Below are 14322 nucleotides of genomic sequence, written 5' to 3' on the forward strand. Positions count from 1 at the left end.
TCTATAATTTGGAGTATTGTTTACTCCAAATATCTGTATTTATAGTAAGCTCCAAATAGATTACATCCTTCAACATGCTTGTCCTCATTTCAGCTGATTTATAAGAAAAACCTTGGAATGAAGAACTACAGGATCTCATAATCCACAACTTAATATGCATTGGGTTCTAACGAATTATTACTAAGGAAATCCCAACATGGATTCACAGGTAGACTGTTGTTGTTTCTTGTTTGATTAGAGTACTAGCTGTAGCATCAAAATGTTCTTGAAATAAGGTCACTGGCTTACAAAGAAGAAGCTAGGATAGTACAAATTCAGGAGCAACAACTGTTGATGGGCTCGACTGTATGCTTTCTTAAAAACAAACATTTGTTACGATTATCACTTGAATTATTCAAAAAAGACATACTTCCGTAAAGTGTTGTTGTTTTGGACTCTCTTGACTTCATCTTCCAGTTGTTGAATCCTTCTGAGGACATACATGTGCTGCTGCAGTAAAACTCCCAACCAAAGTTCATCCCAAAGAACTGTAACTCTGCGCAGCTCAGCCACTAGCATCTGAACCTGTATAAAATAAATTAAGATTCACTTACTTTTAAAAGTACTAGTATTAAGACTCATTCTTGGAGATTAACAACGTGAAAAAAGATGACAGCCTAACAGCAAAGATGCACCAAACTTTCAGTAGGCCTACCCAAAAGATATACAAATTATGTATTTTGTGGTTCAAATAAAAGCACAAGTAACCTACATTTGGATTATTTACCTGCAATACCATTGTTGGATTTGCAGCAGACAGTTTCTCCACAATTTTGCTATAACAATCTTGCATCATTGCTTGATCTTCATTTAATCCAACTTTTGTGTCATCTTTACTACTTTCTTGAGAAGTTGAAGGGCTCCCTCCATCGCATTCACCACCCAACAGTTCTTCTCCTTGAATATTACCCAGCAAAGTAGGGATGGCAGAAGGCAGCTTGTTCCCTAAATTAAAAACAGATATTAAAATATTATCTACACTGTTCTGGCCTGGAAAGATACATCGCTCAATACTTCATTTAGCATCTGGTACCCATATTACATTAAGTACTGGCCAAGTATGTGATGACAAAATTGAAAAAAACTAATTTATTTGCCAAAACTGATACATCAAATGAAAGATATCAGTGAGGTCCCATAATAAAAATGTTCTTAAGATAGAAAGTATCAGAGTTACTGAAAAAAAACCCAACCTCATTATCATTTTATCCAATATATAAAATACATTAGCTAAAGTGTATTTGAACATTTATTTTTTCCTCCATACCTGAAGTCTGGGATTCACTGCTAAGTGAAATGGTACCCACTATTGCAGGATATAGTATGAGATGAGGAGAATCTTGAGCCACTCGACACAGTAAGTTGCAAATACTCTGACGAACATACACTTCTGGGTGATTCAGGCGGGAGAAAAGCTGAGGAATAATACCTTCATAAACAGGAAAAGAAAATGTGCCGATTCACTTCCGTACACTTCAAATGATGCAGAATTTTATTTTAATTTAAAAGCATGCCGGTTTTGCATTAGGAGAATGTAAATGTTTAGTTTTCCAATAAAAACTTCTTGTTTTAAATAACTGTCTTTCACAGTACAGGCAAAAGCTTATTTTCTTCTACTATTCAAATACAGATAACAGCAGATGCAATATGTAAATCCTTTAGTCAAGCACTAAGAATTGAGTTTTACACATTGTATCTGTTATATCATTTTTAAAAAATAAGGAGCATTTAATAGTTCTTGAAGTTAGCACAACTGGATGTTTCAAAAGAAAGTACAATTTTGTACAATAGCTGGCCTCCTCTTCTGCTGCCTTCCACACTTTAACTCAATAACATTTTGTGGGAAAGTCCCTGAGCAACTAGAATGAGTACTGTAGTGCCAAACAACTACTTCTGAGACATCTGGCTTTAGCCATACATCTTTCTCTGAACAGTATTTTAAACTGTAGCTAGGAAAAAAACCCACCCCATTTTTTTGTAAGGTGGTAATGTAAAAACTACATCTCCTTTCTCCTTTCAATGTCTTAAGGCAGGAGAAGGAGGCGGTCAGAATCTGTGCTACTTCTTTATTCTAAGATCAGAATGCACGGCAGAGACTTGAATACCTTTAATGAAATTATTTAGTAAAAAATAGGCTCTCTTTCCATCATGCTTAAATAAAAATTTTATGAAAGTGCAATGAATACCTTTCTGCTTGTATTTAGAGAAAATGTGTCAAAATGAATTTTAACAACTAGATAACATGCGCTTACCTCTCCAAGGAGCAGTAGGTGTAGTTTCTAGCCCATGCTCTAGATACTGTCTAAGTTCTCCAGCATGTTTCACAAGCAATCGTAACAGCCTTAGGGTTGCCATCACAATAACATCATCAGTGCTTTGCTCAGAAGTATTTCTTAAGTGCAGCCTGGGATCATCTTCATCAAGTGGAACCTTGAAAGAAAAAAACACTCCTCTAAGCTAAGTATATAGTTCATATCATCATTTAGAAAAGTTTGTAACTGGATTTCCTCATCAGCACAAACACTAACCTGACCAGCATTGAGTTTCAGGAAAGTAAAATATGCACTGCAAGAGAGTTTATAGAGACTGAAGATTCTGTCTACAACTTTCCTCCACACTTTAATTAACCCTTCTGTTGCATTTTCATCAAGATCTGAAAGCCAGGGACAACTTGTTAATAATTGACGCCATATAACATCCACCATATCGTCTTCTTCATTGTCTTCATTTTCAGTGATTTGTAGAGTCATATCTTCATCCTAAATGCAAATAAAGAGACAGGAGATTTGATTAAGTCCTCCAACCATTGTTACAAGCAGTTCCTAATCCAGTTTTTGTCTAGGCAACTCATGCAATTGGATTACTTGATCATATTACCATAGTCCACAGAACATGTTACCGCTTAGCTAACAGACGGTTTCTTAGAGAACTCTTATCTGAATTTTAACTTCAAAACATTTACAAGATTTAATATGAATCACAAATAGAGGAAAAGTAATTTTCATACTGAAGTTGAACATTTTTTAAGCAAGCAAATTTACACTTACTTGAATCCCAGCTGGACGACACACTGCCTGCCCAAGAATCCCATAGATTTTCTCTTTGTCTTCCTCTGCAATGTTGTCTGGAAGCAAGTTCTGAACCTCAGATTTTTCCCGGGGCAGCAGACGAACACCTTCTCCCTGACTGTAACATTTAATGAATTAATGATCCCCAATATATTAGTATTTGTAGAGCTACTGAACCCATTAACATTGTATATATAAAACTTCTTGAAGAAAGAAATTTTCACCCTTTAACTCCGAATTAAATTAGCTTCTTTTTAGAGAGGGCAAGTAATCAAGAAAATACCCACAATTCTCAGCTCACATGTGACTTCTGACCACAAAGAACAATAATCATAAATACAAAGCTAAGGTTTATCTTAAGAAAAAAAAACTAGTTGTGCCGTATAAATTGAAATGTTAGGATGAATTTACCTGGCATTATCAACTACTTTCCGGCCCCACCTATAAGCCCAACTAGCCAGGGCTGCCCAAGACTTGGCTACTTCAGGTGCCTGTACCGAAGACAAGTGATACAGCTGTCCCAAGATGAAGTCAGGTTCTCCAACTCCAATATTTACTGTGATGGGAGAAATAGAGTAGTATGTGTTATGATGTAAAACCTGCTTCTAATTTCCTCAACGTACAAAATAACAGCAAAATATTTTAAGTGCTTTTTTTTTTTTGGTCGAGTTAGTACCCAAAAGTGTCAAGTTTTCCAAAATGGAAAACTTGGCACTGGCTGCAAAACAAAGACGAGTTTTTCATTTGCCAGCAACCATTGCCTATACTCTACAATTGTTTTCTCTTTCACAGAAAGATGGTACTGAGGCAAGAAACTCATGATCTTCAAAAGAGCAAGATGCTTCAGAAAACAGACTTATGAAGTACCTAGGGCAATACGTTTGTGTTTATTTGTGTATATATTTATTTTCTTCACCATCAAGTCAAAAAGCACCTAACATCCATTAACAGCTCTAAAATAATTTTGACTCTGCAAGAGAGAAGTTAAGTTATTTGTGAAATCCATGTTTAAGCAAAGAAAGAACTTTCTCTTGACATTTGAAGAAAAGCCTGCCGAAAATTGGGAATTAGAGTACATTTTGTGGCAACAACAGAAGTGTTCAAATTAAGCGTAGATTAAAGATCACGAGAAAACCTAAGGTAACTGCTTTTCACACTTATCAGGGCCTTCAAAATGTAAGTCTTGTCAATGCTTAATCTGAGAGATCTCATTCAAACTAACAAATACAGGAGCTGAAAGCAGACAGAAACATGACAAAATTTGATATCCTCTTCATAAAATAAATGCATTCCAGCTTCTTGTTCAGGCCACAATCACTTTAATGAAAAAAATGTGAAAGAAATACGAAATATCAATATTAACGTGTTTGGTTTTTTCAACTGTGTATAGTTACGTATCGCACAAATGCACACCGTTGGTATTTGTATTAGTAGAATAAATATATGAGTGATGGAGCACTTAGTCTTTATCAATATAACTGGTGCTATCCCTCAGTGGAACCATCAGTAACTAGTTTTAAGAAAAAAAGAATAAGAACACCACCTCTACCTGTAGATTCACTTTCAATCCTAGGATATTCTTCTTCCAGTGTATTAACAGCTGGGAGATCAATCAAATTATATATGTTTTTAGACAAGGTAGACAGGCCAGTGTGATTCTGCTGCTGTCGAGCTCTATACACTTGTTTCAACTGTCCTGAAATCTCTTTCCATTCTGCTTGAATCCATTTAGCCAGTGTGAGAATAGATTTAGCAACTGCATATTCAGCTTTGGCAGATTTGCAAAAGGATATGGCACAAGAACTCAGCATTTCCATGGCATGTGTTGACTGACCTGCATATCATGAAAAACATATCTTCAGTAGAGTGTTAACTTTATTCAAAACATTTCTTCTGAAATTCAGCATATTCAGATACAGCTTGTAACAATATATTTTTACAAAGAAAATTCTCTTTTGAAGTTAAAAATGACAAAAAAGAAAAGACGTGTGAAAACACTTTCGGACAAAGACAACAGTTAATAGGATGAAATCAATTCCTAATGATACTGTCCTATTACGATTTTTTTAAGGTCAGGGGTATTAGCCTGGTTATAAGGACAAGAAGCCCAAGTATCTCCAACATAATTAGCAAATACTCACCTGCTGTGTATAACAATTTTGTTTTCTCAATATCAAGTTCAGGACCCCATTTTTCATCTATCTGACCAGGTGCAGACAATTTTTTAAAGTGCTGGACTAAGTCTTGTGCAGTGGTGGTTTTTCCTAGCTGAACTTCGCTGCACTGAGCAAGCAGTCGTGTAGCTAGGGCAATATTTCCTCGCTTCCGTGCAAATTTTGCTGCTGTTAAGCCCAGCTCCATTAGATGGCTTTTAATTGGGACTGTTGGTTCTGAAGAAGAAAGCAAGACATTCTAAACAAAATTATTAAACAAACAATAACTGCACCTGGGCTATACAGATAATGCCTGCCCAATGTATTCTGTACACGGCCATCAGTAAAAAAATGTTAGGAAATACGGAAGAGCTGAACACCTCCTTCAGAAATTTAGATTACTTCATTTCTGCCTAGAATATTTATATACCCCATCTGAAAAAAAAAATATATCCATAGATTATCTGCTGGGCAAAAGAGTAATTTTTTCACATTATAAGCATTCTTCTTAACTAAGAAATCTACTTGTCCCCTAATACAACTACTTCTTCTCCCATTACCTCTTATCATACTGCACATTTAAATGGCTTTTGTGACTGTTTTTAAAGACCCATTATTGATAGTGTCGAAGTGTTCAAAAGCAAAAGCATTTAAAGTGTGAAGAGATGAGCAAGTAAATGTGATTAGAAGAGTAAGTATAGAACTGCTAAGCATTTCAGAACAATTTTTTTTGTTTTTAACACTGTTTACATTACAGTAGTAATTGAGAGTAGTAATTGAGTTGTAAAACAAGACACCTAGAAAACCAAAACTTGGCTTCTAAAAAGTAATCCACCTAAATAATAGAAAAAGACACAGCTGCTCCTTTCAGCAGAAGATTTAAGTTCAAATTCTGCATTTATGTTTCATAACACTAAAATAAGAGCTTATATACCTTTAAGTTTTTCCATCAATTGATTCTGGTACACTGTGTACCTCAGCGCATGCATCCATGGCCTTACATCATGCTGTTTGCATGACCTCAAAGCATCATTGAAAAGAGGTATAAGACAGTCCTGAAAGAGGCATAGAAGGTCCACAGTTGTCATGAGAGACATCTTCACTAAAATGTATTTTCATTTATCAAAAGCAAAGACCATTTTAGTGCAGAGTAAAGATTCTTATTTATATTAGTAGCCGGTTTTTATCGTTAACTAATAAAATGCAAATATGTTTTCTGCAACTCTAGAAAGACATGCTTGATTTTGAGAGGACAACACTAAGAATAGCTCAAAATCAAGCAGAATTGTTTTCTGAACAACATGATTAGAAATTAGAAGTAGATCATCCATGCTGGTTGAAGTTTGACATTGAGTTTTTTAATTGCCTAAGCGATTGGTTTTTGATAAATATTTTAAAGTAAATTACTTGTGTGTATTGTAGGCATAAGTGTTACAATGTAGAAATATACCAACACTTCTCTAAAAAGCAACTACCGATTAAACTTTAAAAATACTATAAGTAAGTGAAAGATATGGTATATTTATAACTATAGAAAGAAGTCCAATTGAGATGTAAATTTGAAAAAACTTGGGTCAAGACACATTAGAAAACTAAATGAGGTCTTTTTACAGCATGATTAACAACAGTCAAAACAACTAACGTATGTTCTATATTCAATACGTCATGACATGACGTGGAGAAAGACATTACTCCAATTTAGGTTTTAAACACACAGACATACCTCTGATGTCAGCCTGTTGGATACAGTGTTTTCCAAAGCAGAAGAACAATACAACTGAAGAGTGCTCAACACTGGTAAAGACTGAGACACAGTGAGTGTGGAAAGTCTTAAAGGTCCAATAGCGATTCTTGATGTTTGCTTTAAGTACTTAATAACATTTCTGAAATAAAAGAATCAGAACAGTCATTTTTGTTAGCTAGACTTTAAGAGTAAACAGTGATATCAAAATTACTGAAGAAAAAGCAAATTCAACATCTTCAAAGAGATGATGAGAAAATCTTGCAATATCATGCGCAAGTTACAGTATGATACTTCATTATTAAACTGACAAGAAGCAGTACTTTATCAACTCAAAGAACTACATAATCTCCAAGTTAAACATCATCTTATTTTTCCTCAGTAAACTCACAAGAGCTAAAACTGGTAGCAAACTACCATAGATACTGAAGTACAAAGCAGAGTATGCTTTTCACAAAGTTGTTTAACAAACTAGAACAGCTTTTCACAGTATATTATATTCATTCATTCATAGCACATTTCAACTTACTCAGATATTGACTGCCACTTTTGCTCCTGTTCTATGTGGTTTACAGCTGTTGCCAGACATACTGAACTTCTCAAAAGCTGTACTTCAACTGCTTTTTGAAGTTCTCTTGGATCAGGACTTAGCGTATTAGGAAGGAGCTTCTTCATGTCTATATGGAGATCAAACAATTGAAACCAACTAGAACTGCCAAATTTTGTCAAGTGTCACCATCTGAGAATGCATTTTTGAGAGCAAGGAAGTTTGGGGAAAAAACCCTTCTTTAATAGACATAGTTAATATATACGTATGTGTGTATTCATATTAGAAATTGATGATAGATTATTTATAAACAAACACATTAACTCCAGAAAACACACTTGTATCAACATTTAGAATGACCACTGCCAATCATTTTGAAGCTCGATTCGTAAAGATTATGGTCAGTCCATTGAACACAGCAAATGCATTCAGAAGTTCCAGTCTGTCATTTATAGAGACAGATACATGAAGAAATATTTACTTTTGTATTTGAAGTAATGTTAACTTATGCATTTATACCTATTTTTTCTTTGGATCCCCCTGCAAGTAGGTTGATATTTTCTCCTGGTAATAACTCTAGTTGTTCAGTGCATTCAGTAAGTTGTCCAGACTCAAAGCTGCTCAAAGATCTGCAATTCAATGTTTATAGTTTTATTCTCACGTTTCTTACTTCATTCCAGTCGCTACATTATCTTATACAGCAAAAAAGAAAGACTCAAGTCTAACTCAAAACCCTACAGAGCACTTATGATTAATTCTAAGCAAAAATCCCCATTTTTCACATAGATCAATAAAAGCCAATAGTATTGCACCAAATGGATAAAATTCAATATCAAGGAAAAAACACCTCTCCAGCTATGAAGCTTTTCATATTATCATCACATATATATACAATACTCTTCTACCATAGTCAGGAAGAAAATGGTTGACTTTGGAAGAGTCTAAAAACAAACAGAGAAAACCCCAAAACTTCCCCCCACACACACCATGCACAGAAAACTAAGTTTTGGGGCAGAATTTCATGAGGCCATAGTTTCAACTCTTCAGTTTACATGAAACCAAAATTCCAGAAATACTGGAATATTGTGCAGGTCATAGATTATACAAATTTATATTGCTTAACAGCCTGAAGCAACAAATGTAACTTTTTTTTTCCATTGTTCTACATTAGGAAATAATTTGGGTGTTATAGACTTTTACAGAACTACACAAAGGGCACTGAAAGGTTAAGAGGCTTGATGGCTCAGAATACAGAAGACTCAAAGGTTCAATATTCTTGTTACTATCCACTGAAGAAGGAATTATCTAAGTATCTGCATTACAAAAGAAAAAAAATATTCAGCATGTGAAAACTCCCCTTTCTGCTGAATTATTTCGATCCTCATTACTACAGAGAGTCTCTTCTCAGCCTGCTCAGCAGCAGAAGAGTCAAAGTGCTATGCATGCTCAGGAGCTCTTTACAGGATTTTTCTGATGATGTGGTATCTTACTTCCAGTAAGTATCTGGATGAAAACTAACTCAAACCACCCAAAAAGACCAGACCTCTGCAATAGTACAGCAAGCACTCGCGATGCTTATCAGAAGTACAGTGGATTTTGTTTACAAAACCATGAACATTCAGAAATGACACATTTTCACACCCATGACAAGCACTCACTCTCCTAATGGATTAACCACACAACCTGAGTTACTGCAGTAAGAAAAAGGATCGCCCCTTTCTCTGACAGAAGTAGTCACCTTTTCACACCTGCAAGATTTTATTTTTAAGTTTCCTTCTAAGCTTTTCTTTTCAAGTCAAGAAATTTCAGCCAAAAGGATTTTACGATGTTTACCGCAATAGTACAGGGATGGAAAGTAATCAAGTTGTCAAATGAAACAAAGGACTATTCCAATGTCACAAATATTTTTTCATGAACTAGACAAATATCAAGGGTTAGGAAATAAATGCACAAAGTAATGTCTAAATTCCATGTAAAAAAAAAACAAAATGAAAAAAATAATTTAAGCAGCCAAGACCACCTCCTTAATATACTTTTTACATGAGATTGATGAATTAAAATATTTTTAAGAACTGTACCATTGACAGGCATTTTATTTTTTACTATTATTTAAGTTGTGCGAAAAGATGCATCTTCTGCCAATAGAAGGAGAATAAATTTGGTATCTTTTACTTTCAATGAAAAGATGTTTTTCTTGAATACTAAGAAACCTTAGCAGTCAGAAAGCCACAGTAACTATTTAGAATGATGTTACCTCTTTATTTATCTGTATGGCTAGTAAATATCATGGCCAAGTTTTCCCCCTCCCAAGAACACAACTTTCTTCTTATCACGCCTCTATTTCAATGTGTTTCGTCTGCGATAGAGTTAATTTTCTTCCCAGTAGCTGGTATGGTGCTGTTTTTTGGATTTAGTATGAGAACAATATCGATAACACACTGATGTTTTAGTGGTTGCTAAGTGGTGCTTACAGTAGTCAAGGACTTTTCAGCTTCCCATGCTCTGCCAGGTGCACAAGAAGCTGGGAGGGGGCACAGCCAGGACAGCTGACCCCAACTGTGCAACGGGGTATTCCATACCATATGATGTCATGCTCAGTATATAAACTGGGGGGAGTTTGCCGGGGGGCAGCGACCGCTGCTCGGGAACTGCCTGGGCATCGGTCGGCAGGTGGTAAGCAATTGCATTGTACATCACTTATTTTGTATATTCTATCATCCGTATTATTATTTTCCCTTCCTTTCCTGTCCTATTAAACTGCCTTTATCTCAATCCACGAATTTTACTTTTTTTTTTCCAATTTTGTCCCCCATCCCACTGTGGGGCAGGGAGGAGCGAGCGGCCATGTGGTGTTTAGCTGCCAGCTGGGGCTAAACCATGACACAATGACATTCAGTTTCTAAAATCCATAAAAACTTTAATATTTCAGTTCTCAGATACTGAACTCTTCGGTACTGTTGAATAAATTAATTATATCCTTACTTTATGTAGTTAAAATCTGCTTTGAGATTGATTGAGGTATTACTATTGCTTTTCTTCAAGTCATGGACCATATTTTGCCACTCCTGAACAGCAGACCAGTCAGCAATGGAAATGTAACATTCACATGCTTTGTTACCCAAGTAGTTTATAACTTCAGGTGAAGAGTCACTTGGCTTAGTCAGAACAGTCTTTCTAGTTTCTCCTGTGAAACAAAAAAATAGTATATATACTTAAATATATATTTATGCTCATATATTTTTAAATAGCAATTCTATTACTCAAATGTAATTTCTATATCTTTTGTCAAGAAAAACACTTAATGTAAAAAAAAAAATCAAATAGTTACACAACATTTACAGTATTCTTCTTCCACTTATATTTAAAAAAAAAAAATAGAACCTTTTCAAAGGAGGTTTTGGAAAAATTTAGTCCATATCTGTAAAGAAGTATCAAAACAGGAAAACAGAGGAACTAAATTAGGAACAAAGGTGGTCCCTTTTCAAAGATGAAACGGAATACCGAAACAAAGTCTCAGTAGTTGAAAACTCTGAGTAACTAGTGCATTTATGATACAATTATGTCATAAATACTAAGCCTTAAGTTATGAAGATCTAAAATAACTTAGAATTAAATTAGTAAATTACAAAATATTTTACCTATTATTTTTAGTTTCATTCAGCTAGACCTCAGTACTGCAAACCCTCATATCTACACATAATACTGGTTTCAATGGCATTAAGCTGTTCAGTTTAACTGCAGACAGAAACAGGTTTTCAGATTTAAGAATTAGACAATATCATTACCATGGCTATATCATTGAATGTTCTAATTTTATGTACATACACTTACAAAATTGTATTTCTCTTAAAAAAGAAAACAATAAATACTGACCATTCAAGGAATGCTTTGGGCTGGCATTATTCACACTGTTTGAATTGGCCAACTTCAGAACAGTTTTGTCAAAGCCTGCTATGCAGCAATCCACTCCTGTCATGGAGCACAGGTGCTCCTGGTATTCCGCAGTTGCTTTTTCAAACCTTAAATGGTTTAATATCTTAGTCAGCATTTTACAGAACCACTTTTCTTTTTTGGTAAATAGACTGTATTTTAAACATTCCTTTACCACAGTACTCAAAAAGTTCACATGTCACCTTCAGCAAAAGAAAGGGATTAACGTAGAATACAAGTTTACCAGCTGAATTTCCAGGTTATAGCATAGTATAAAAGCTTTTCCATTTAGGTTTTAATGCCAACTTCAAACCAAGTACAGATTGAAGGAGATAAATAAGTTTTATATTTGACTGTCACACTTTTTACCTGAATGAGTAAAGTTGAATACTGATTAACTACGTATCATTTAATAGAGGATTGTAAAACTGGGTCTAGGGCAACAATTCACACCTTAAACTTGACAATTCTGAGAAACTTCTCATGTATTACAAAGCTGCACATTATTTTAAGAAATGTTAAAAAACTGGGAAAAAGACAGTTATAAATATAAAATCTCATTTTTTTGTTTTGTTTGGGGTTTTTTACATGGCAGGTAAATAATGAAAGGTGTCCCTTTTTCATTTCATACCAAAGAAAGGATGCATTCCTTTAAGGAGATGAAAACACCAAACTGAAGGCATACCCTATCTGGAACATTGACCCACTTATTTGTATCTGCAGCCAAAGATTCTACTTCAATAGACGTAGAAGCCACTTTTTCAAAGCTGAACTAAAACTGCAAAGCATCTCCCTCGGAGTCCCTCTCTTGGCAAACTGTGGCAAGTAATCAGATCACGCCGTTGGTCAGAAACTTCATTCGAAAATATTTAAATTAATAATATTTTGCAATGGAAAATTAAATACAATATGAAAATAGTATTGCTATGTATGAAAAACTAAGAAAAACACAGCTTAGGAGCACCATTTATATTTAAATCCTGGTAATTTAGTTAAAACCAAAAGTTAAAATACCTAAAAATGCTGGATGCATTAGGTATCTCTGAAAGACACAATGACTTTAATTGACATGGAAATTAGATCAGTAGCCTTGATTCACACCACAATTTAAAAGATTGAGAAGTAGAACTATGCATAAGAAGGAAAAAATGTCCAAGTTTGTAACATCCAGTTATCTGAGAAAACTTACCGCCCTTCTGCTTGTTGAGCTACAGAATTGATCCAGGCAAGACTCTTCCCAACTACAGCAGAAGACCAGACAGCGATACCCTGAATAGCTTCAGGACAGTGAAGCTCACATAATGCTTCTACCAGCATCATAATTGTCACTTCCAATTCATTTCCCTAAAACCAAACCAAAAGCTTTATTTAACAAATCTCATATAAAGTAAGAGCTATATACATGATTAAATACTTGAAAATGGTAAAGCAGTATTTCATTATATGCATCTACAAGTGAAGTGCTCTGCATATCCATTACACTGCTTTTGAAAAAGCAGGGGAGCTAAGGGAAGAGCATATGCTGTGAATCCACAGCCTGAATGTCAATTGTAAGCAATCACTATGTGATGGTCTATACCTATAAAAGTATGAGAATTCATAAAGAAGCAGGAAGTAATAAATATCTATCAAACCTCCTTTGTTAAAATATTTAAACAAATCAAGTCATGTACCGAAGAAATTATTCAACCTTTTTAAAAAGGCTTAACCACTTTACCCACTCATCCCATCCCTGCACTTACCCTGCTAGTTACTTGTAGAAGGAGGACACCCTCACGATACATCCCTTTCCTGCTCTACCCACAGGTAAGCAAAGGCACTACACTACCACAAGCTTGGGAAAGCCTCACACTAATACAACAGAAATTTCATATGGTTTAAGCAGCACCTTCCGCTTAAAAAGAAATTGCTCAATTCAAACTGTGAACCAACTATAGGATTCATTTATGTATAGTATTTGACCACATGTATACAGTACATCCTAATCTCCAACCTACAGTATCACTTAACCACAGAAGTCTATCAATACAGAAGTATGAGTTTAAAATGTGGCTTTAAATAACACAATCTTTTACAGACCAGTTGGTTTAATAACCACTGATTGCCTTAGCTTAGTTCTTTTAGAATATCGTCGGAATATTTTTGCAATAGTCTACAGAGTATGAAAAGAGAGTACCTGAGAGATACTATTATTAGTTTTCATTTCTGTGAGTAAATCAAAACCATGCCTGACTGTCACAGCAGGCTGGCCAGCCAGCAATCCAACTCTCATGATGGAAAGTCTAATCCGTGTTAGCCAATCTTGGCATGTCTGACGATTAGTATAAAAGAATGTCCTGATAACCTTTAAAGACAGAAAAGATAAGTTTCACAATACCATTCTTTTGTATGAATCAAAATAGTTACATGAAGTACTTAATATTTATAATAATCAAAGTCAGGACAGGTTTCTTTTCTCCAGTTGAGTTTTGAATTGAGAGATAAAGAAACAGGTAAAATTCTGCATCTTTAATTTTATTAATGCAGATGGTCTGAAATCATGCATAGCACGGAACTGGCCAGGCATATTGGCAAGCTAAAAATCTTGAAATGAACTGACTACAAATTATATATTACTGTCATGTCAAAGTCTGGTAATTAAACAGCTTATTTGAACAGCGAAGAATGTTTTGCAGTTAGAACTACACAAAAGGGTATGCTGTTTATAAATAATTATTATATTCCTCAAAAAGCAATTTAAAGCCTCAAATAATTGTGTTACTTTATAACAGGACTGCTGACAACCTACAAATAAGTGACAGCTACAAATTAGACTTGCTTGATTTGTACCACTATACAAGCTGG

At 34.8% G+C, this 14322-nt stretch overlaps 1 protein-coding gene across 4 annotated transcripts in view; it reads right to left on the reverse strand.

Annotated features, from left to right (window-relative positions):
• The window catches only part of SMG1 (SMG1 nonsense mediated mRNA decay associated PI3K related kinase), a 70051-nt gene that overhangs the window by 21402 nt on the left and 34327 nt on the right, over positions 1–14322 (reverse strand). For all 4 annotated transcript variants that reach the window (XM_075165100.1, XM_075165097.1, XM_075165101.1 and 1 more), the window contains 17 exons: positions 13655–13822; positions 12668–12822; positions 11422–11567; positions 10531–10732; positions 8068–8177; positions 7531–7678; positions 6984–7143; positions 6195–6315; positions 5249–5497; positions 4657–4941; positions 3519–3663; positions 3087–3225; positions 2568–2798; positions 2292–2469; positions 1307–1468; positions 767–984; positions 410–564 (listed from right to left, as the gene is read on the reverse strand). In XM_075165100.1, the coding sequence (XP_075021201.1) occupies positions 410–564; positions 767–984; positions 1307–1468; positions 2292–2469; positions 2568–2798; positions 3087–3225; positions 3519–3663; positions 4657–4941; positions 5249–5497; positions 6195–6315; positions 6984–7143; positions 7531–7678; positions 8068–8177; positions 10531–10732; positions 11422–11567; positions 12668–12822; positions 13655–13822 (2972 nt within the window). The remainder of the gene's footprint in view (positions 1–409; positions 565–766; positions 985–1306; positions 1469–2291; positions 2470–2567; positions 2799–3086; positions 3226–3518; positions 3664–4656; positions 4942–5248; positions 5498–6194; positions 6316–6983; positions 7144–7530; positions 7679–8067; positions 8178–10530; positions 10733–11421; positions 11568–12667; positions 12823–13654; positions 13823–14322) is intronic.

Source organism: Calonectris borealis, chromosome 16 (assembly GCF_964195595.1).
Source record: "Calonectris borealis chromosome 16, bCalBor7.hap1.2, whole genome shotgun sequence".
Taxonomy (NCBI): Eukaryota; Metazoa; Chordata; class Aves; order Procellariiformes; family Procellariidae; genus Calonectris; species Calonectris borealis.